Source organism: Accipiter gentilis, chromosome 34 (assembly GCF_929443795.1).
Source record: "Accipiter gentilis chromosome 34, bAccGen1.1, whole genome shotgun sequence".
NCBI lineage: Eukaryota > Metazoa > Chordata > Aves > Accipitriformes > Accipitridae > Astur > Astur gentilis.
In genome coordinates, this window is record NC_064913.1 from 8,253,047 (window position 1) to 8,273,732 (window position 20,686).

The 20,686-nt window shown below is 46.3% G+C and overlaps 1 protein-coding gene across 1 annotated transcript in view; it reads left to right on the plus strand.

Annotated features, from left to right (window-relative positions):
* Positions 1 to 2,093: 2,093 nt before the first annotated feature.
* The window catches only part of TMTC2 (transmembrane O-mannosyltransferase targeting cadherins 2), a 257,597-nt gene continuing 239,004 nt past the window's right edge, over positions 2,094 to 20,686 (plus strand). The window contains exon 1 of the mRNA XM_049792348.1: positions 2,094 to 2,327. Coding sequence (XP_049648305.1) covers positions 2,245 to 2,327 — 83 coding nt within the window. The 5' untranslated portion in view covers positions 2,094 to 2,244. The remainder of the gene's footprint in view (positions 2,328 to 20,686) is intronic.

Sequence of the window (20,686 nt, forward strand, 5' to 3'; positions counted from 1 at the left end):
AGCATCGGGCTTTGTTAAACTTTTCCCCTGGAGGATCTGGTTTGTTTCTACAGCTTTTCCGCCAGCCCTCATCTACCCCAGCCAGTAGTCCTGCCTCTTTGAAGAAAAAATCCACGCGCTTTTGATGGAGAGCAAGAGACTTCTGCCACCGTGACTCGGCAGCAATGATACTGCTTTTTATGCAGAGATTATTAGGAGGTTCCAGAGAAGGAGCTGTGCAAACCCGGTGCGTGAGCCGAGCGATCCCGCTGCAGCAGGAAGGACTAAGTCAGGATGATTGGGATCTCGGCAGTAGGTCCAGAAACACATTGAGAGTCGGCGTTCGAAAGTAAGGGTCGCAGTTCTTCTGACAAAGCGTACCGACTCTTTAAAATCTAGGTTGCTGCGTCCTGTGCTTCAGACTGAAAAGTTTAACGCCAGATCAATGTGATCTGCTAATGGGTTCAATAAGGCCCCTCAAAGCTTTAATATTCCGAACGAAACGCGCCCTCCCCCCGGGTCTGCAATTACTGCCACTGATGGTGATAACACGGCCCCCGAACCTAAGCGAAAGCAGCTGAGGCGTTTGCGAGACTTGGGGCAGACTTTACAGGAGCACTTTGGGCATAGCTTGAAAGAGGTCTTAATGCGCTTAAATATATTTTGAGGTTGCAAAGAACAGCATTAAATAATCACATAGGGGAGGGAGAAAACTTGTGAAAAGCTCCCCAGTTTATTAGACCCAGTTTGATGTACAGACTCCCGTTCTTCTGGGACAGCGTGATGTGCCACTCGATGGAAATCACGAGGAAACAGTTCTATAAAGGGCCGGCTAACAGAAAAAGGAGGCAACATTTCACAAACCCTCTTAAAAAAGGAAACAATCCCTTTCCATAACTTCATGCCTCTATACCCCGTGTATTACTGAAGGCGGTTTCAGTGCATTATTTCCCACCGCTGGGTTTCCTGCCCGGGCCATTGATTTGTCCCACTCACACCGCGTGGCTCGGGCTAAGCCCACCTCACCTCTCGCAGGCAGCACCCCGTTGCAGGGCTGCCCCGAGAGAACCCCAGTTTGCAGAGGGAACCCCAGTTTGCAGAGAGAACCCCAGTTTGCAGAGGGAACCCCAGTTTGCAGAGGGAACCCCAGTTTGCAGGGCTCCTTGCTTTGGGGAGTGTGTGTTTCCAGCCTCCCCGCCCCCATATGCCAAGTTTCAGGGGTTTACTCTGGTTTTGCTTAACTGGGAGCTGAGCGAAGAGCTCCCCGGGGATGTCTCTGCACTGACTGCGAGGGGAATACCCGGCTCGGGGCGAGTGGGAGCGTGGACCCCCTGCTCCGGCATCCCACCCCCCCCCCCCCCGTGCTACGGGGCCGCTCCTTCCTACCGATGGGTTTCCATCAGTAAAAGGGAGAAAAGGGCGGGCAAGGGGAACAGCGAAAGACGGGAAAGCAAGATGGGAAGGGGGAGGAAAGGGGAACAGAGCAAAGGCGAGGAGCGAACGGGAGGGAAAGAAACGGGAAAGAAAGAAAAAGGCGCTAAAAAGGGAAAAAGCGGCGGGGAGCAGGCGGCGAAGAGAAAAGACAGGCGGGAGGAGAGAAGGGGACGGAAAAAGCAGCCCCGGGGACGGGGGTCGTGCCGAAGCTCGCGGCCGCAGCGGCCGAGCCGAGCCCACGCACCCTCGGCGGCCGCGGAGCGGGGCCGGCGGGGCGGGGCCGCGGGGCGGGGCCGGCGGGGCGGGGCCGCGGGGCGGGGTCGCGGGGCGGGGCCGCGGGGCGGAGGGGCGGTCGCGGGGCGGTCCCGCACGCAGGCGCGGTGGGAGCCCCGGGCGCCCCACGCGGGCGCTCCCAGAGCCTCGGCGGCGGCGCCCGGCTCGGCAGCCGGGGCTTTGAGAGGGGGGGGGGGGGGGGGGTGGGTGAAGAGAAACGCGGGCCGGGGAGCCCGGGAGCCGCGGGAGGAGGGCGGCAGCCGCCTCCTCGCCCCGCTTCGCTCGCCCGCCCCGCTGCCATGGGGTAGGGGCTAGGCGGAGGTTGGGTCGGGGTTGGGGCGGGGGGGGGACGGACGGACGGACGGACGGACACGGGGACACACGGACACACACGCACGCAACCCCGCCGTCAGGCTGCGGCCGCCGGCGGAGCGCGGAGCGGCGCCCCGCGGTGCCGGGGGGCAGCCGCGGCGGGGCTGGTGTGGGAGGCCGGCCGGGGGGGGTTGCCCCGCTACGAGCTCGGAGGCAGGAGGAGGAGGAGGAGGAGGAGGAGGAGAGATGGTGGCGGAGTTGGTGAGCAGCGCCCTGGGGCTCGCCCTGTACCTCAACACCCTGGGCGCCGACTTCTGCTACGATGACAGGTAGGAGCGGGAGGCGGCGGGGCCGGGCGGGGGTCGCACACCTGCGGGGAAACGGTCCCGGCTGGCTCCTCGGCCACCGAGGTGGCCGCTGCGTCGACCCACCGTTACCGGGGCTTTTTGACAGCTTTACCGCCCGGGTTCCGTCCCCCTCGGACCCTTCCCGCTGAGAAGGGACCCGCCGCCCGAACTTGGCCGGTCCCGGGGGGGGTGAGGGGGGGGGGGGTGATCCCACGGGCGCCGTGGCCCCCCGCTCCGCCGGGATGTTGCCGTTCGCCGTCGGGGGACCGGAGCCCCCGCCGATGGGGAGGGCGGCAGCCGGGCCGGGCTGGGCTCCCTCCCTGCTCCTCTCCCTGAACGGTAGCTGCCCTCCGAAAGGCGCTGCTAGCAGGCGGGGAGAATTCCCACTCGTGTTTTTTTTTTTTTTTTTTTTTTTTTTTTCCGGTGGCTCGAGCCGATCGCAATTAAAACGGATGCATAATTAAAACGCGTCGGGGAGAACAGCACGCCTGGCTAAACTTACTAACCGTCCTGGGGCGTTTTCACGCTCCGTTGGCATTTAAACCATCCCCCAAAAAAAAAAAAAAAAAAAAAAAAGCGAGCGCGGGTTGACTTTTGACAGCTTTGCAGCCGCCCTCCCTCCGCCGGGGAGAGCGACCGGCCGCCGGCGGCTCCGCTCGCTCCGCCGAGACGGACGAGGCTTGTTCGCGATCGCCGAGGTGGGAGCGACCGGGCATCCCGCCCCCGCCCCACTCGGGAGGGGATGGGGACGGAGGGGGGGGGGGGTGGTGTGTGTGAGGGTGCCTCCGTCTGCGTGGGTCTCCGCTGGGTGGCTCGGGTTGGCCCCACGGACTTTCCGAGTGGGGTTTGTGCCCCGGGGGTGGTCGCGCAAGAGGCGGTGGGGTGGGGGTGAGGGATGCGCCGGAGGAGAAAAACGTGGCTGGATGAACCGAACTTCCCAGCGCGGTGGTGGGATGCGAAAAGATCAGTTTTAGGTCCTTGGGAAATAACCCGCTCGCCCTGGAGTCGCTGAGTTCCTAAACTTGGGATTTTCCTCCCTTACGCCGTATTACGGTGCACCTGCCGCGTTTAAGGATCTGTCGCCGCTTCCAGAATAAACCTCCCTGTTTGCGAGGGTTGCTGCTATTAAGCCCGTTACACTTGAAGCAAACGCCAAGGGTTAGTCCTGGTCCAGGTCTCCGGCCGGGAACGGTGTCGGCTGCAGAGTGTGGCCATTCAGGCGTCGGGTCGTTTACATGCACACGAAGCCTTGTGAAGCAATTAAGTGTTTTTAGGTTTCTGCGAGCCTTCCGATTATCTACAAGGATTTTTCTTAAATCTGTTTTAACGTGTCAAAACTTCAGCCGTAATGGAAAAAAACCCCAACCCGCTGTTACTCCGAAAGGCAAGGTCTGAGCCAGATCAATAGAAAGTGATGAATATTTTGACACGCTGACACTATTTTAAACGCGCTTGTTATAGTTAAGAACGGCAGGAGTTGTGGAATATTTACATAACCCTAAGTAGCATATGTTGCAATATTTAGGCGAAGCTGGGTTGTTTAAGGACGTGCTTATAACCCTGTCCTGCAGGCCAGTTCAAATTGGCTAGGCATAGAAAAAAGCAATTTGAAGTACTACCTGGTGTTATTGATGCGGAGGTCGAGGTTACTCTTGATCTTGCATGAGTGTGCTTTAATGCGGTTAGAAAAGTGTGGTATTTGGGTGTCGTCACAGAAAGAGTGGAAAAGATAATGACGCGCTGTCTTTGCCGGTACTAATCCCAGGCTATTTAAAAGGTGTTCTAAAATACTGCTTTGTTTATGTGTTTACCTCCTAACTAAATAAAGTACTTCTCATCGTTGTAGCCGAGATTTAGGCATTGGCTGTAGAGCGTTCTGAAAGCCAGTTAATGGCATTTCTGTACACAGGTTCATCTAATTAGGGTGTTTTTCAACGACGGCGCTGGAAGGGGCAAGGCAGCAATGGTTGTTGCACGCTAGTAATTGTTGAACTAGAAAGGGTTATCTGTTCCAAGAGGCAGGCTCTCAGACCCAAAGTATGCTTCTAACTGTAATCACAGAATCTCGCTGCCCCGCAGGAGCCGGCTTGAAACGTAACACGAGAAAAGGAGGTCGATGCCGGAGCTGCAGGACACAGCCCTCCATGTGGGAGATGGATCGTGCTACTAACTTTAAGTGAATCAAGATTGTGCATTTAAGCTGGGAACCTGCGATGTTTTGTTTCAGGAGGGCAGCATATTGCCACGGCTTTCTCTGCTCCCTTTGCCATTATATTGAAATTACATCAGACTGTTCTTTTTTTAATATAGTGATCAAGCTTACTATGTAAAGGGTGTCTGTAATTGCTTTCTGTATTTTTTTTATGTAGGTTGGGTAAGATTAAGTGGCATCGTAAAAACTTCTTATAGCAAAATCAATTTCCCAATGGTAGAACTTAATATTTTAGCAGCAGCACGGCACCAAACCAAAGACTGTATGGACAGTGATATAACAAACTTGCTTGTAGTCTGGGCTTTATGACTCTATATCAAAGGATTCAAGATTTTATTTCCCACCCTTCACCCAATTAAACTGAAATTGAATGAATTTAAAGCCTGAGGAAGTTGAGTAAGCAAACGTATACGTTCTTACTTTTCATCATTAGCCTGCCTAACTTATTGTTTCTTTCAGGCTAGACAGATATGTGGCACGCACATAATCAGTGCAAACGTGTGATCTTTTTTGATCAATTGACTTATTGATTACTTTGAATGAAAGTGACAGCCTCTAGACCTGAGACCCAGTGTAAAGAAGAAACAGTGCTTTTTTTTTTTTTTTTTTTTTTTTTTTTTTTTTTTCTTGTAGACCCAGAAAACACAAGCTTTTGCCACCTTGTTCCCTGCTACTGTAGCTCTCACGGACAGCTGTGATATTTCCTAGTTGCATGTGTAGATTATTAGGGGGAAATTCTCCTCCCCAACTCAAAACCTCCTTGTTCCTCTAGAAACAAATACATTTTTTTTCCCCTTCTTTTTGCTTATTTGTTTTATTTCAGGCTGGATGCAGCACGCACCAAACCAAAAGAAGAGATGAATGTGGGAAGAGAGGGGAGATAGTTAGATGTTGGTCTAATGCCACAGTGAACTCACATTGGTTGTTAATAAGGTTTATTTATTGCTGAGCAAAATCATCTTGGAACTGATAACAAGGAGTAGGGAGAAATGCCATTTCCATTCCTGCAGATGTATTGAAGATCTTGCTTGTTGTACTGGGTTAAATCCAGTTTCTTGCCAGATGAAGGGGAGCTAATCTCTGCACATGCAGTTCGTGTTTCATGCTGATACCTACCAGCATCACAGGAGGGAAACCCATTGCTGCAATTAGGCTTTACACAGCTGCGTAATTTTTTCCCCCTGCCATTTAAGACCCCCAGAAGTAGGCAATTTGACCTGGGGGTGCCTTGCATTGAAGTTGTAGTCCTTCATGTGACCTGTGCTAAATAAGACAGGTCACTGTCAGTTTGTAGCTGGGGTGTGGAAGATTTAGTGCTCTGCATATCTGAGGTCACGCGTTGCTACAGCCAACACGTCAAAAGCAACTCATCCATTGAGGTGTTCCTTTCTTCTCCCAAATGTCGGAAGAAAGGCATATTTTATGGAGAGTGTTAGTAGGATTCTTTAACCTTTAGCGATGTATTTTCCATGTGGCACATTGACAAAATTGGTGCTCTGCAAAACACGGACCGATTTGTCCATCTCCCTGTAGGACTCTTCCATGAGACTTGGTAGGACTGACCAGCTTTCTCTAGCTTGTGCTGCATTTTATTTAGCAGGCCTGAATGGGGCAGCCTTGCCGATGGGAGAAAATATCCAACACCTTTGTTCCAAAGCCGCAGGGCGATATTGCAAACTGCATTGAAGAAATCCTGATAAATGCCTTCACCCTGTAGCGTCAGACTTGCATCATGTAAAAATAGGCTGAGCCCATACACATTCGGCAGTACCTCTGTTGGGTCTGCCACATGAGATTTAATCTAGCAAGTGACCCAAATACGTGCACTAGAAGAACAAGTATAAGTACACTGGGGAAAATTGCTTGCCATCTGTCTCCTTGTTGTGTGTGTATATTTGATTATTAATTTACATCTGTGATTTTTATGGCCCCTTTTTGTCATCTACTCTCAATTTTTCAGCTCCAAGTGCCCCTCTCCAGTAGCTTTCAGTAGCTCCAGTTTGCAGGTGGCTGCAATCTTCTGAATTCCAGCAGCGAGGCTGGCGGTGGGCAAAAGTGGGGAGATGGGGACTTGTACGCTTTCTCTGTAGTGTGTTCCCTTTGTCCCTCCTGTTGCGTCTTCCGTGGGCTAATTTCAAACCACCATGAAGATAATTTGTATATGAAACGGGGACTTTAACATGTTGATAAAGAACAATATAACCTGGAGAAGATGCCTGAGTAAGTGAAGCTATGTAGTTTTCAGGTACTGTAGTTGAGTACCAACCAAGTGAATCAGTAACTGATTATCTAATGGGATGAACCTGGCACGATAATGATCTATTAATACGATACCAGTTCCATTTTTAAATGCTGAACATCATCTAAAAATATATTTGGCTTCTGATTTAAAAAGAGTTTCTGCATAGAAAGTTGTGTTGAATGAAACACTTTGATCAAAATGTGAAATCTTAGTTTCATCGAAATAGTGGTGGTGTTTGGTGGTTTTTTTTTGCAGTGGAGATGCTGTAGCATAGAGATTTTTGGAAGCAAAAAAGAAATTATGTCCCTGCAGGCTTTATTTTAAGATTCTTGTTGCATATATAACACTAACATAAACCATGTCACTTCTGGTAGCTGGTTCAGAGAATAAATTCATGACTGTTAGCAGACGGAGAGTCTCCCTGAGTCACTGACGGGATGCGCCTCATCTGCAGGAAGTTCTTCCAGCACACAATGGAGTTACAAATTCAAGTGATCCACTTTCTCCAGCATCTCCCATATGTATTCCAGCTGCACTTCTGAATCCTTTAAGTTTGCCAGAGTGAAAGTCGCTCAAAAGGCTCAGAAGTCTCTCATCTCAATTTGTTAACCATCTGATAGCTGCAAGAGTGCTGAATTAGAGCTCCTCTGCCTCCCTCGTCTGGAAGTTTGCCCTTCCCTCGTTGTTGGCTGCTAGGATTTTTTTTTTTTTTCTTTTTTCTGTGAAGTTGACTGAAGCAGACATTGCTGTTTGTTTATGGAATTTCTTTCTTTAGCTGAAATATTTGATGCTGAAGCTGTAGATGCAAGCCTGCTGGCAACCTGTGGTGAAAGTTGCTCCAAATTTACAGTTGGAGAAACAGACTAAATCTGAAGACAAAGATGCTTATTCTTACTGTTACTTATGTAGAAGTGAGTCTGTTCTTTGGGCCAGCGTTTTAGGTTAGATTTTTTTGGTTTTATTTCTAAAGATTTTACAGGCTTTACACAGCTTTTGGGTTAACTGTCTGTCTTTGAAAAAGAAACCTTTTTAAGCTGTCCATGTCCCTCAATGTTCCGCCCCCCCCCCCCCCCCCCCCAATTTTTGTCCAAAATGGTTGTTCGAAAAATGGAAGCATTTTATCTGGAGACCCGAACCTTATGCTCAAAGTTCTTTGTTCTCCAACACTTTGGAGCTCAGGTTTTTAAATTAATTTTGGAATGTCTCTTGATTGTGGAAGCCTATTGTTTGCCTTTGAGGCTTGACAACCTTTGAACTCCCCATGCTTTCCTGCTTGGGGTGACTAATCATATAAACTCTCCTTATCTTCCTTTAAAGTGGGAGCTTGTTCTGCAGGCAGGTTATTTAAGTCAGGGCGGCAGCAGGATTTCATTTTACTTCTTCTAGATCAGGTTCCTCGGTCATATTCCCACAGTGTCTGGATAGTCCTCTAGACTTGAGATATTTGTGTTACTGCTTGCACAGGCGGTCCCTCCCCAGTAAGAGGGAGAGGGTGTAAATCCTGTAATTTCTTTCCCAGTTTCACCCTCTGTAGAACTCCGTACTAAACCATTTTCCCCCGAAGGTCAGCCTATTGCTGAATGAAACTTGAAGAGCCAGAGGAAATTGGTTTTTGGAATTGCACCCTAAATATTACTTAACGTGTTGACTGCACTGCTCAGTTTGCTACTTCAGGACCGTTGAAATATCTTGTGGATCTGCGAATGGCTCGTAACGGGCGTCTCCAAAGGCAGCAGCGAGCGCTTTGGCTCTCTCTTTGGAGGATGCTTCAGCCTGGCGCGGGGTTGCTGTTCCTATATGACGCTTCATTGTGAAACAAAGAAACGTGCTGATCACTGGGGCGGCAGCGAAGGATCAAGTAAGCTGTCAATCTCTTTCACTTCAAGGAAAAAGAAAACCAGTAAATCAGACCGTTTGGAGCTGATGGAACGTGGCCACCCAGCCTCCGTAGCCGGCGATGGCCAGTCGATGTGCTCCGATGCTCTGCCACCCCAGCCTTTCCTGGCCTTGTTAAGCTTCGAGAGGGAGAAAAAGTAAAAGTGGCTTCCTTGAATACTAATCCTTGCGTTCCCTAGGACACTGTGAATTGCTCTGTTAGCCTTCGTTGTCCTGTTGGCTTCATGAGGAGGTTTTTCAAGAACGGTGGGAGGTTTCAATTGGAGGTGAATAATGCTCGTTTACTGTCTTCATATCCCTCCTTTCCTTCTTCTCTTCCTCTTTTTAATTGCTTTTTGTTTCATTGGAAATATTGTCTTTTCAGCATAAGCTGTTTTGTCTTTTATATCTTAATTATTTTGATTTTTTTTTTTCCCCTCCCAGCGGTTTATTCAAATGGCCCATATTCGTGCTTCAAAAACTGTTAAAAATCAGAGTAACCTCTAAAGACACATGCAGGTGTATATACCATCACTCTAGTAAATAGGAGAGCGGATTTTTGTGGTGCGCCTAAAACTTGAGACCTTTTTTTGGCATCTGTCTTCCAGCAGAGAACTGGACGGGCTTCCCATTAGTCTGCCACAAAGGCTTCTTAATTTATTTGCAGGGGTCACTGTTGACTGCCTCGGAGCCCTTCCTCCTCTCCAGGAGTTAAGCACGGTGGCCTCAGCAGTGCTCCCGGTCCCAGCTGGCCCAGGAAGCCGGAGACTGACAGGTAATTGAAGGAGGATTTTCCACATGATGGTACAAACCATTAGCGCTAGACGGCTGGACTGGTCTGTGGCATCCCCTATTATTCACCAGCCTTTCAGCAGACCCAAAAAACCCACCCTGACCTCTGACACGTGGTTCAAGAGAGGACAGGTTTTTCTGAATTTAGCGTCCCGTTTCCAGGATTGGTTTTTCTGAACTTAGCATTACTCTAGGCTCTTTTGCTAATGAGAGGATTGTATGATTTTAACTCCTACGTGTTTTAGTCAGCTAGTCCAGTATTAGTTCAGAGGAACAACACGGTAATTGGTAGCAGAACTGTTGCTGTAAAGTCTCTGCCAGTGCCTGGATGCTATTTTCATCCAGCTTGGTAATTTGTGTACTTAAATCCTAAAAAAAGGACTTGAACTCTTGAAACAGGGTCACGATTCAGTGACCAAAATTGTCATGGAAACAAACCCGCTCAGCAGCAGCCTAAACCGTTCCTAGATCTCTGTTCTGCCTTCCTTTCCCACCTCCGTGGCTTTTTACGTATAACGGTTAATAACTGGTGCTGGGCCCTGGAACTGGGCTCCGGTGTGCCACTTCTCCTTCATCGCTGCGGAGCGACCTGCACCCTTCTGGTGGGAAACCAGCCTTTGAACCCTCTCAAATCCCGAATTGGAAGATAGATACGCCGCAAGTGTTTGTTTGGAGTCCCGACTTAGAGATAACATTTCATTCCTGTAGGTAGCGTTTCCAATTGCTTGGGTGTCTGCTCTGAGTAAGTGCGACTTTAGTTTTTTAATTGCTTTTCTGTGAATTGTCTCTCCCTCTGATGCAAGGGAATGTAGCTCGGAGTTGGATGGCTCTGTGAATCAGATACTCTTCTTTAGTCGGCAGTGCCTGGCTGATAAGTGCGTAGGCTCCCGATGTCGTGGTGCATCAGGAGTGCCTTTACAGCATCTAGCCTCCAACTCCTATGTGGGAATATTTCTCAGTTGATGCTGTTTAAAATAGCTCTTAGGTTTTGCTCAGTAACTATTGAAGCTGGTAATGGTTATTTACTTCGGTATTAAAAACCCCAGCACGTACGAGTTCCAGTGTATGAGTAAAGCACTAAGAAATACTCTTCCACTGAAAATAGTCTCCTTAAGTTGGTGTTTGCGGTGGTTTTAAGGTGACAGAGTTACTTAGTGGGGAAAAAAAAATCCTTGAGGCCCTGGCTGTTGTCCAGTATAAAGATCCTTAACAGTTACCACCGGTGCCAGGGAAATAAATCTGTCCGTACATAGGGGTCGGCCAAGCCCCTTATTGTGGAGTACCACAGTTACAACCAAGCCCCAAAATCCACCCAACCAGCACCAAACTCTTTGGTTTTATCAAAGAGCCCCTTGATATAGCTTCGTCCAGATTCCAGCAGGAGATGAAGGACTTCACGAGGACACAAGCATCGCTGTAAAAAGGATCGGTGTGCTGAGGTTGCCTATAGAGGGTAGGCGGAGGGGGTCTGCCCCGTCGTCATTTAAACTCTAAATATTCAGTGTGTGGCTGGTCTCTGTTTCGGACCTGCGTGTCTCACGGTGATTCCCGTGCCTGCCCTCCAGCCTGGGGTCTTTCCCCGAGGTGTGCTTTAGCACGCTCAGAGTTCAGGCTGCTGTCAGCGCTCTAAGCGAGGACTCGAGGTGTCCTACTGAAGTTCTTTATATATTCACGTCTATACATTTGACAGGTGTTTAGTAGTCACTCTGAAAGACGCGGTTTGCTGGATTATGAATAGGTCAATGTCTTGGGGGCAGCATGGGGAGAATCAGAACTCCTAATCGAGAATAATTTTGTTTTCTTCAAATGACTGATTTCTTCCAGGGCTCTAACATGAAACCGTGAAGTGGGAGCTCGTTCTGGAAATCAGCCACTTCTGGGACTTTGACTTTAGTGTGTTCGAGTCTTTTGTGTGTGCGTGGTTTGATATCATCACTTTCAGCGTGTGTTTTCGACGGTGGGCCTTTGAAGAAGGCACAGGAAGATCTCGCTGCCCAGTGTGCAAACCAGCACATTAAGTGATGCACTGAAAAATCTGCTTTTTAAAGCACACGATGCCTGTGCCTTCACAGGCTGTTTAGTACTGAGTCGTTTCTCTTCTGCAGGCTGATCCTGTTGGGGCTTTTAGCCTTTATACGATATCGTAGCAGTACGGAAACAGAGGCGTGTTCTTGATTTCATTTTACAGCCTGACAGCGTTCCTGGGTTGGCATCAATTATATTTGGCTGGCTCCTTTGTTTGAGTGGACTTGCACTGGGCTACTTTGAGAAGGGGATTAGGTCCGGTTGGAAATTCAGATGAGGTGCCCGCAGTCACCTCTGGCCATTCGAGCAGGTTTCCTAACCCCCAAAACCACCGAGGGTTTTTCTTACGGAGGTGGAAGGAGCCCACGCTGCCTCGAGTGTGACTCTGTGGGTGGAAGAAGCCACTTGTAGCTGTTGTTCTGTAGGTTACGAGCCTTCTGCTATATACTCTTTTTTTTCATGCTTCGTACGCCTTTTAAGAATAGATTTTTTTTTTTCTTTTCAAATAAAAATATATTTGAAGGAACACTGTGCCTTGTCATATCCTCTCATTTACCGCAGTTATGGGAAGATGAAGGTGCTGTCATGCCTTCTGTTGTACTTGATACTGTATTTATTGGATTTGACTGCTTAGTGTGGCAACAGTGTTGATTGTTTTAATTATTTTACTAAGAAGATAAAGAAATTAGGCTCAGAAATGAGGCATAGGCTCAGAAGCGAGGCAGGGTCTTAAGCCTTATTTTGTGTGTTACGCATCAGCCCTCTAGATACCGCTAAAATAAGAAAAATGTTTACGTCTTGGATTAAGCCTCTCTGTATTGGCCTGGCTGTCCTTGTTGGTGCCAGAATTTCATCAGTGAATCATCTTGGGCAACTCTCTGAAATAATTTGTGAAGTTTCGTCTGGAAGTTTGGTTTGTGAGTCTCTAGCAAGGTCGCTCTTATTCTCCCATCCTTTCTTTGGCCTTCCCTGCCTCCTCCCAACTCCCAGGCCGAAAAGAAACCCTGTACGTTTCCTGGGAAGATACTTCTAGGTGTGATATATACATCTATCTGTATTTCCTTGCTGCAAAATCTTGAATTATAATGAGAATTTCCTTGTAATAGATTCCACGAAGCTTCAGTGTATTTGCTTCACTTTCTTCAAACAATTTCAGTTGTATTTGAGGAAACTTGTAAAGGCTTTTTCTGTGGATTTTTGGGGGCTTTGGGAGTTTTTCTAAGGAGGAAAAGGAGGATTGGTCTTGCGAAATTAACGTTAGTTGCAGAAGAAAGGTTTCCTTTTTTTAATTAATTATTTGTAATTAAACTTCTGATCTTTTGCATTTTTATAATTAAAGCAGAAGAAAACTTAGGCTTTTTAAGAGCACTTTGATCTGAATTAAGGTTCCAGTGCCAAAAAATTAATTTAAATGCTGCATAGCTGTATAAATAAAGCTTGCTGAAAGAAAAAGTACTAAGAGAATGATGAAAAAATTTAATCAAATAAAATAGCATTTTTGTGTGTAGCAGCTTTCATTTTGTAGCACAAACAGTTCTTTATAGCTTCTTTGTAACACCAGTATACTTGAATAACTTTTCTATTTGTGTGAAAAGACATAGCTGTATGTTCTATTCCATTTCACAGTACATTACTCATCTCTTGTATGTAAATCACTTGGCTTGTTAAAAATGTTAGTATTTCTCTTTAATAAACATCATGCTTCTGGAGAGTTCTCAAGATGCACTTTTTTTTTTTTTTTTTAAGAAGATAAAAGGCTGAAGCATGGGGAAAGGCCACAAAGAAAATGGTTCCTCGTGCTGCTGGCCTTAAGCTAAAAAAGCAAAACCTGAGCTGGATCAGGGTCCGGGGCAGCGTGTCCCATGTGCCCCGAGCTGCCGTGCGGTCGTTCCGTCTGCTGCTTCGCATTCCTCCCTCCCCATCCCGCTCAACGCGATCGCCAGCTCTTGGCGGCCGAAACCGCGACTTGGGCCGGTCTGTGCGCTGGTTGGTTCGGCGCGGGTCGAGCCTCGGGTCGGGCGTCTGGCTGTGGGCGTTTGGCTGGTTTGAAGTGGTGGCTTGGGCTTGAGGAAGGGAGGCTTAATGGGAGTTGCTTTCTATACTTTCCCCTTTCCGTAGAATGGCTAGGCGTCGAGATGCTGTTTAGCCGGAGCGGGTTGGCCGTGGTTTCTCGAGTGCGATCTGCTGTAGCAGTGTACTTGTTTTTAACAAAAAAAAGTCTCACCGATTCCGTTCTGATTAACGTTGAATGAGTAGGTTTGTACGCATTCAAAGCAGAACCCCGCGTTCCCCTGTTTGTGGTGGGCTTGGGTACTTGGAGCTTCGTGCCTGGCTCATACAGGGTTAAAAGCAAAAGGAAGGATTGGGTGTCCAGGGAGCAGGAAACTAGTTGGTCCTCTGGAATTTAGAGCCTGCTTCTAGCACTTGACAAAGAAAATAATGCAAGGATATTAATAAAAAAGTTGATGTTTATAAGCGAACAAAACTGATCTGCTGAGATACAGTAAACCTGTGAGAGATTTTGCAGGAAATTCTTCTCCTCTAGGGGACAGTCAGCTCTTTCATTTTTTTCTAAATGTTCCAATTTCGATATATGTATGCAATCCTTTCTGAAAACAATTAAAGGCCACCTTGTTTAGGGGCTGGGAGAGTGTCTGGTGAGGTGAGGAAAGGATCCCGCAAAGAAAAAAGGCCTTAAGGAATATTGGCTTTCGCGTGGTTGTGTGCCGTATACCTAATCTGCTAGCTTGAAATACTAATAAGTATTAATATTCGGTATTTTACTGTTTTGAAAAATTACACCAATACCAAGTGTATAGGAATACCTGTAGCATTTTGTTCATCTGACACCAAGATACGTGCTCAACCTACTGTAATTCTGAGCTGCTGATTTGACAAGTGTGGAAATGGGCTAGTTTTGCAGGAAAAGAAAAGGCTTGCTGCTCTTTACATAGCTTTGGATCTCAGCGCTCCTGGGGGATAGTGTTGGAGAAGGAGTCTTGTCTAAGCAGGAAAATTGGATAGTACAGGTCTGCAGGTACCATGGTGATGAGTATGATATACATATCTTGAAAGGCGCTGATGCAGTAGCTTGAAGCAAGGTACCACCCTGTTATGCACAGTTTCCAGAAATCGCATGCTGTGTGTGATATTTAAATCTACCAACTTGGCTCTGTGCTCGGCTTGTTCTGAACATCTTGCAGACTGAAGTTTGTAGATTTTGTTGAGGTTCCTTTTATTGTAGCTTATTATAGGCAAGGAGTTTCAGTTTATGTTCACACTATGGTAATTGTTAATGAAGTGAAAAAGCATATGAGCTTATTTTACAGCAAAAAGGCTTAAAGCTCAGTTTCTTACTGCTGAATCCTAACGTTACGGTACTGTTTTCTGAATAAGTAAAATGACTAACGCGTGAAAATAAAGAACTAAGACACAGGTCAATGTAAGTACAGAAAAGATTACAGGATTCCAGAATAAAGAGTATTTCATTAACGCCTATGCCTCATTCTTTCTGTAAATATGTAAGGAAAAATCTAAATGACGTGGATGAGAATTTTCAGTAATGGGGGAGGATTAAAATCAGTTTTGAAATTTTATTTCTTTCTGGTCTGGTATAATTTAAACAATTCTGCTTAAAGGTATAAATTGGACTGGATCTTAGTGTGGGCAAAGGCGTAGGGACATCTGTTCATTGTGTAGCACAGTGGGAGTGGTGGCCGAATATTTTTCCTTGAACAAGGGCACTGAGAGCACTTTGTTTTGCATACCACTTCCAAGATAAGAAATCGTGGGGAAACATCTGTGTGTAGAGTGTGAAAATGCACAATATTTTATGTTGCTCTACGTGGCTGAAAAGATACTAGTGAATGGAGAGTATTTGGTTTCTATCCTCACTTTTTGTGAACTGAAATCCTATATAAAATGTGTGAGGCAGGAGAGCACGCTCCTGTTAAGGAAGAGCAGATACTGTGATAATTCTTAGCATGAACCTGAAATCGTACCAGTTAGTCCTTTGCCAAGAGTGAGCACGCTTGTAGCATAAGCTGCTCAAGGAAGACTGCTTATCGTAGAATCATTTAGGTTGGAAATGACCTTTAAGATCATCAAGTCCAACCGTCAATGATGCCCACTAAACCATGTCCTGAAGTGCCTTGTCTACGCGCTTTTTAAATACCTCCAGGGATGGTGACTCAACCACTTCCCTGGGCAGCCTGGTCCAATGCCTGACAAAACTTTTGGTGAAGAAATCTTTCCTAATATCTAACTTAAACCTCCCCTGGCACAACTTGAGGCCATTTCCCCTTGTTCTGTAGCTTGTTACTTGGGAGAAAAGACTGACTCTCACCTGGCTCCAACCTCCTTTCAGGTAGTTGTAGAGAGCGATCAGGTCTCCCCTCCGCCTCCTTTTCTCCAGACTAAACAGTCCCAGGTCCCTCAGCCGCTCCTCATAAGACTTGTGCTCCAGGTCCCTCACCAATCATGCTGTATTTTGTATTGTAAAATGCTAAAGAACCCTGTTCATAACAGGATGGTTGCATTTAATATGCATATTTAATTGCACATATAACAACAGACATAATTTTTCATCTTTCTTATACTTGCAATGCTATTTTATGTCTGCACTAGCAATGCGGGTCATGGAGGGAGTGAAGGGATGGGCCCTCCAATCAGTGAATCTTCCAACAGAGTGATTAAATCAGTATCAAGTTATGCCCTTGGGAATTTCTAGGCTCATAAATACAGTAAGCAGTATGGTAATTGGAAAAAGCAAGTTGTTTTTTGTATTCAGAGAGTCTTTAATTCTTTAGTCATTGTTCTGAATTTCAGCAGGAGCTCTTGTACAGCAGGAACTTCTACGGTTTTACTTTCTGCAGCAAAGGGTCTCTGTTGACTTTGCAGTTCTTGGGTTTCCTTTTTTTTTATTTTCTTTTTCTGCTGAAGGTTAGAAGTTAGGTACTTGGGTCACCTTACACTATCCATGCTAAATAAAACTACATGAGGAAGCAAGTGCAGAGATTATATTTCAGCTATTGCTTCAGGAACTGACTAAACCTTGATTTAATTGAATTCAATTTAGATTGGTTGAATATTGCTGCTGTTGTAATTAAAGAAAGAAAACTGCAGCTTACTAATCTGTTTTTCTGTATGTGTCTTGTACCTGCCTGAAACTTATTCTTTTTTGAAGTAAAATGAACAAGTGAACTCTCCAGCTATGCAAAGTCAGTGTTTATGCCTAGATGATTATGCATTAACTATTTCATGCTTATTGGAATGGAAAAAATCAGCAGATTGGAGAGGATGAATAGCCTGCTTAGTAATATCCAAAAAGGGGGAAAATATAACCTAATAAACTGTTTTAGCGATGATCTGTTTATTATGTCTTAACTTGGTGAAGGTCTAGATAAAAGCAAATCATTTTGTAGGTCCTCCATGCCAGTAAGAGATAAAATGGCAGCGTATGCCTTGGCTTTGCCACTAAGACTTCAGTTTTACAAAGGCTTGGACATGTGTTCAGCTTTTCAGATGTAAATAGTCCCATTAGATGAAATCTGGGTCCAACTGGAGTCAATGGTAAAACCTGTGGCAATTTAAATAAGGCTAGGATTTCATGAATGAGTTCAGTGAGACTAGTTGTATACATAAAGTTAAACACATGGCTAAGTGTTTGCAGGATAGAGGGCCTGCAAGGATACGAGAATAAGACCCTTGCGATGCAGTTTGAAGTCTGACCTGTCTTGCTGCTGCGTGATGGAGAGCCACAGTGAGGACGTCGGTGAACCTTTTGGGCATAAACAAACACAGAGTATATAAAACATCATAAATAACTACAATTCATAAAACGCTTGGTTGGTCCTAAATAATGAAGCAGTGAAAATGTTTATGGGCTGTGCTTGTTCTTGCAATATATTTTTATTTTATATTTTTTGGCACAAATGCATGTAAGGAGTTAGTATCATTATTATGTTTTGTTATTCAGAAGAACTTAGTAGCAGGAGATGCTTTCTCTTGGAAGGGGGAGGTAAAACAGAAGTTACAGACCAGCCTCGCCCCCCCGGCCCCCAATCTACTACTCAATCATAGGAGTCACGCAATATTTGATAATTATGTCAACTGTTGTAATCATCATGTATATTAACTACTTAATTTCATATCACGCTTGGTAAGGAAACGCTGTGGGTATTACCGTAACTGTGACGGTTCTCACCATCTGAGGCTCTCCCCTCCAGATGTTTCACCAGTTTGCGAATTTGATTTGGAGCTGCAGAACAACTGTCATACACACTAACAGATCTCTGTCTCTCTCTTTGTGCAGAGCATCTTTGCAGAGCCTAGTTTCACGTTTCTTGGCGAGAAATATTATTTGAACAACTGCCCCCTTAATCCTGTGAGATTGAGATAAGTGCAGTTTTCCAGGTTTTTGAGGGAGTCCTAATTTACATTTCATAACACACACACAACCAAGCAATTAGCATGAACTCTTATGGCAGCCAGACAGTCCTTTGTGCCTATGGAAACAGTTACACAATAGTGCATGTGCAAATAATGTTATCAGGTGCCCTTTGTGCGGGCTCACCCGTTTTACCTGGAGCATACTAAAAAGCTGCAGCCTAATTCTCATTTAAACTCAACCTGCTCTATTGTACGATGAATTTGGGTAAAGAGAAACATTGAGATTTTAAGAAAATAATAGCTACTATTCATTCTTTTAAATGACTTCATTTTGGCATGCTGTTGAGGCTATTTTTTTCCTCTGTGCATGGCTTTAAATGCTAGTGAGGGGAGGAACATGACACCCTCCCCCCCCACCGTGAGATGAGATTCAGCCTCAAACCTTCCTTTTGTCTTCGTCCTCTCCTCACAGGTGCCTGCAGAAACGCGTCTCTTCTCCAACTTGGAGACTAATATTGCCTCTGTGTTTGCAGAATTGGAGGAGAGCATACCAGCTCCGTTATCCTGCTGATTTTGCAGTTCAGTTGTTGTTGGGGAATGGACAGGGAAGCCTTGGTGTAGTGGGCAAGTGGGGGAAAAAAAGCCAAGCAGCGAGGCAGTAGGAGGTTCAGCGCTGGTACAAAGGTCTTTCGCTGTTGTGTGCACAGATGTCTGGGGCAAATACTTGTCACGCCTCACTCGGTATTTGTCCTTTTCAAGGTTTAAGGGGTTTTTGTTTTGGTCTGACGAGACGCTGGTGCAGGTCCGTTCAGTTAGTTATCCCACTGGGTAGGGTGCAGTACCTTAGGGTGCTTTCAGGAGCACTTGAGAAGAGATTTTCCGCCCAAGGAGCTTGGGACTGAAAGGTATGGGAAGGGCAGTGCTTGGAAAAGAGGCAGCGTACGCCTAGTGGTCCTGTGCGTTGTGTTTGCGGGTAGGAGAGCCATCGCACGTTGTGGTGACGGTGAGGGAAGGTCTGGGGAAAGGAGAAGGGTGGCATGAGGTATAGCTCTTGGCGGCTCTTAGGTGCGTGGGACGCAGAAGGTCCAAACCCAGTACACAAACTGGGAGAAAAATTGCTCTCGGCATGTGAACGCGGCTGCTGCATTTGCCAAGAGAGATGTTGGCCCTCGGCTTTGGCAGTCTCGACTGTTTCTGCTGTAGCGAGCCAGGCTGGGTCAAAATGGTCAAACCGAAACAAACCCGAGGTCGATCACAGCGTCGGCACGGCCAGCAGGACTGAAAGGGGTAACCGCTGGTCCTGTGAGCGGGGATAAGCGATGGGTGCCGATGATGTGGTCGAGGGTGCCGGGGAAGCCCGTCCAGAGAGGTCTCTGTGGGTTTCACTCCTGCCTTCCACGGGTTTTCAGTTTGCTCTTCAAACCTGTTCTCTCTCCGTCTCCCTGGGTGGTTTTCTCCTCTCGTGTTTCCTACAATGGAAAGCTAATAAGACATATACAGAAAACAGATGCTGGAACTAAAGTAGGAAAATGAGCAATGGCTTAGTTAATGGAGTTAGGCCCATGCAAGGAGAAAGACACAATGCGGGCTGAAAAAGAGAGAAATTGTTCGGGAAAGGAAAATGGATAAAACAATGTGGCTGAGGACAGAGGCTCAGCTGTTGCTGTGCACAAACTGGGTTGCTGTGGAAGCTCCAGTTCTGTGGCTGCCTTGTTTGGCTATTCCTCCCACTAAGTCCCAGTTTGGGACAGACGGCGACGATGCGAAGCGCTGCTGCTTTGGGCTGGTCCTTGCCAAGGCTGCTGTGTGGCTAATGAAGCGCTAGATTTTAACCTAGTCTTGGCAATAAGCGGTTTGGAGGGAAGGCCAAGCTGAACTATCAGCGGAGACAATACTATTTTTAGGTCTATGTATACGAAGAAATAGTTGATGATACAAAGCTATAGAAACTCTTGGAAAGTGGCACTGTGCCTTGTGCTCGGAATATTTTACTCTGAAGAAGTTTTCAAATCCCTCTCAACATGAGACTTGTCTGTGAGTTTCAAACATAGCATTGCACAGCATGTGGCGTTCATTTATTACCCCGTTATTAGATTAAATGTTATGAATTAAACAAGTATTCTTTTCCCTGTGTTGCTTGGATTATCGGTATTGCAGGCAAACATACATCTTTAATTCCAGGTAAATAGGCTTTTCTCTTTCTTTTTGGACTTCACCTTCTTTCCTACCGTGTCTTACTTTAAAGGACAAAGGAAAACTCTAATTTTACATTAAAGAAGAAATGATTTGTAAAGACACATTATACTCCCAGGCCTCCAAGACTTGTGGTCTGAAACTGGAAATGTAGCCACAATTAATGTATTCCGAGACCAGCTCGATGTGGAGTTTTACTTCAGTGTTTGGTGGATGCTTTCAGGAATGTTGAACAAAGCTTTAAAAGATTTCCTGCATTTCCCTACGTATTGCCTGACTTTTGATGCTGGCACGAGCTTGGTAGAAATGCATTATGTAATTAGACTGCTATCACTTTATCATGAAAAATAGAATAGCGGTAGCTCTACCTTTCTCCACTTGCTGGTTCATGTATCTCCCTGTCTCATCCTAAACCAGGAAGAAAATACTCTTGAGATTTTCATGTTAGCACTCTTTACATCTTTTTTTTAATATACTGTTTTGTTAGACGGGAGGAATGTTTTAGAAGTGCTAATGGCTATGGCCTGCGTTCACCTTTAGCTGATAAGGCATTTCTTGCAATACATCCGTATTCTGTGCATGGTGGGACTGGGCTTTGTGCATAGTGGCAGA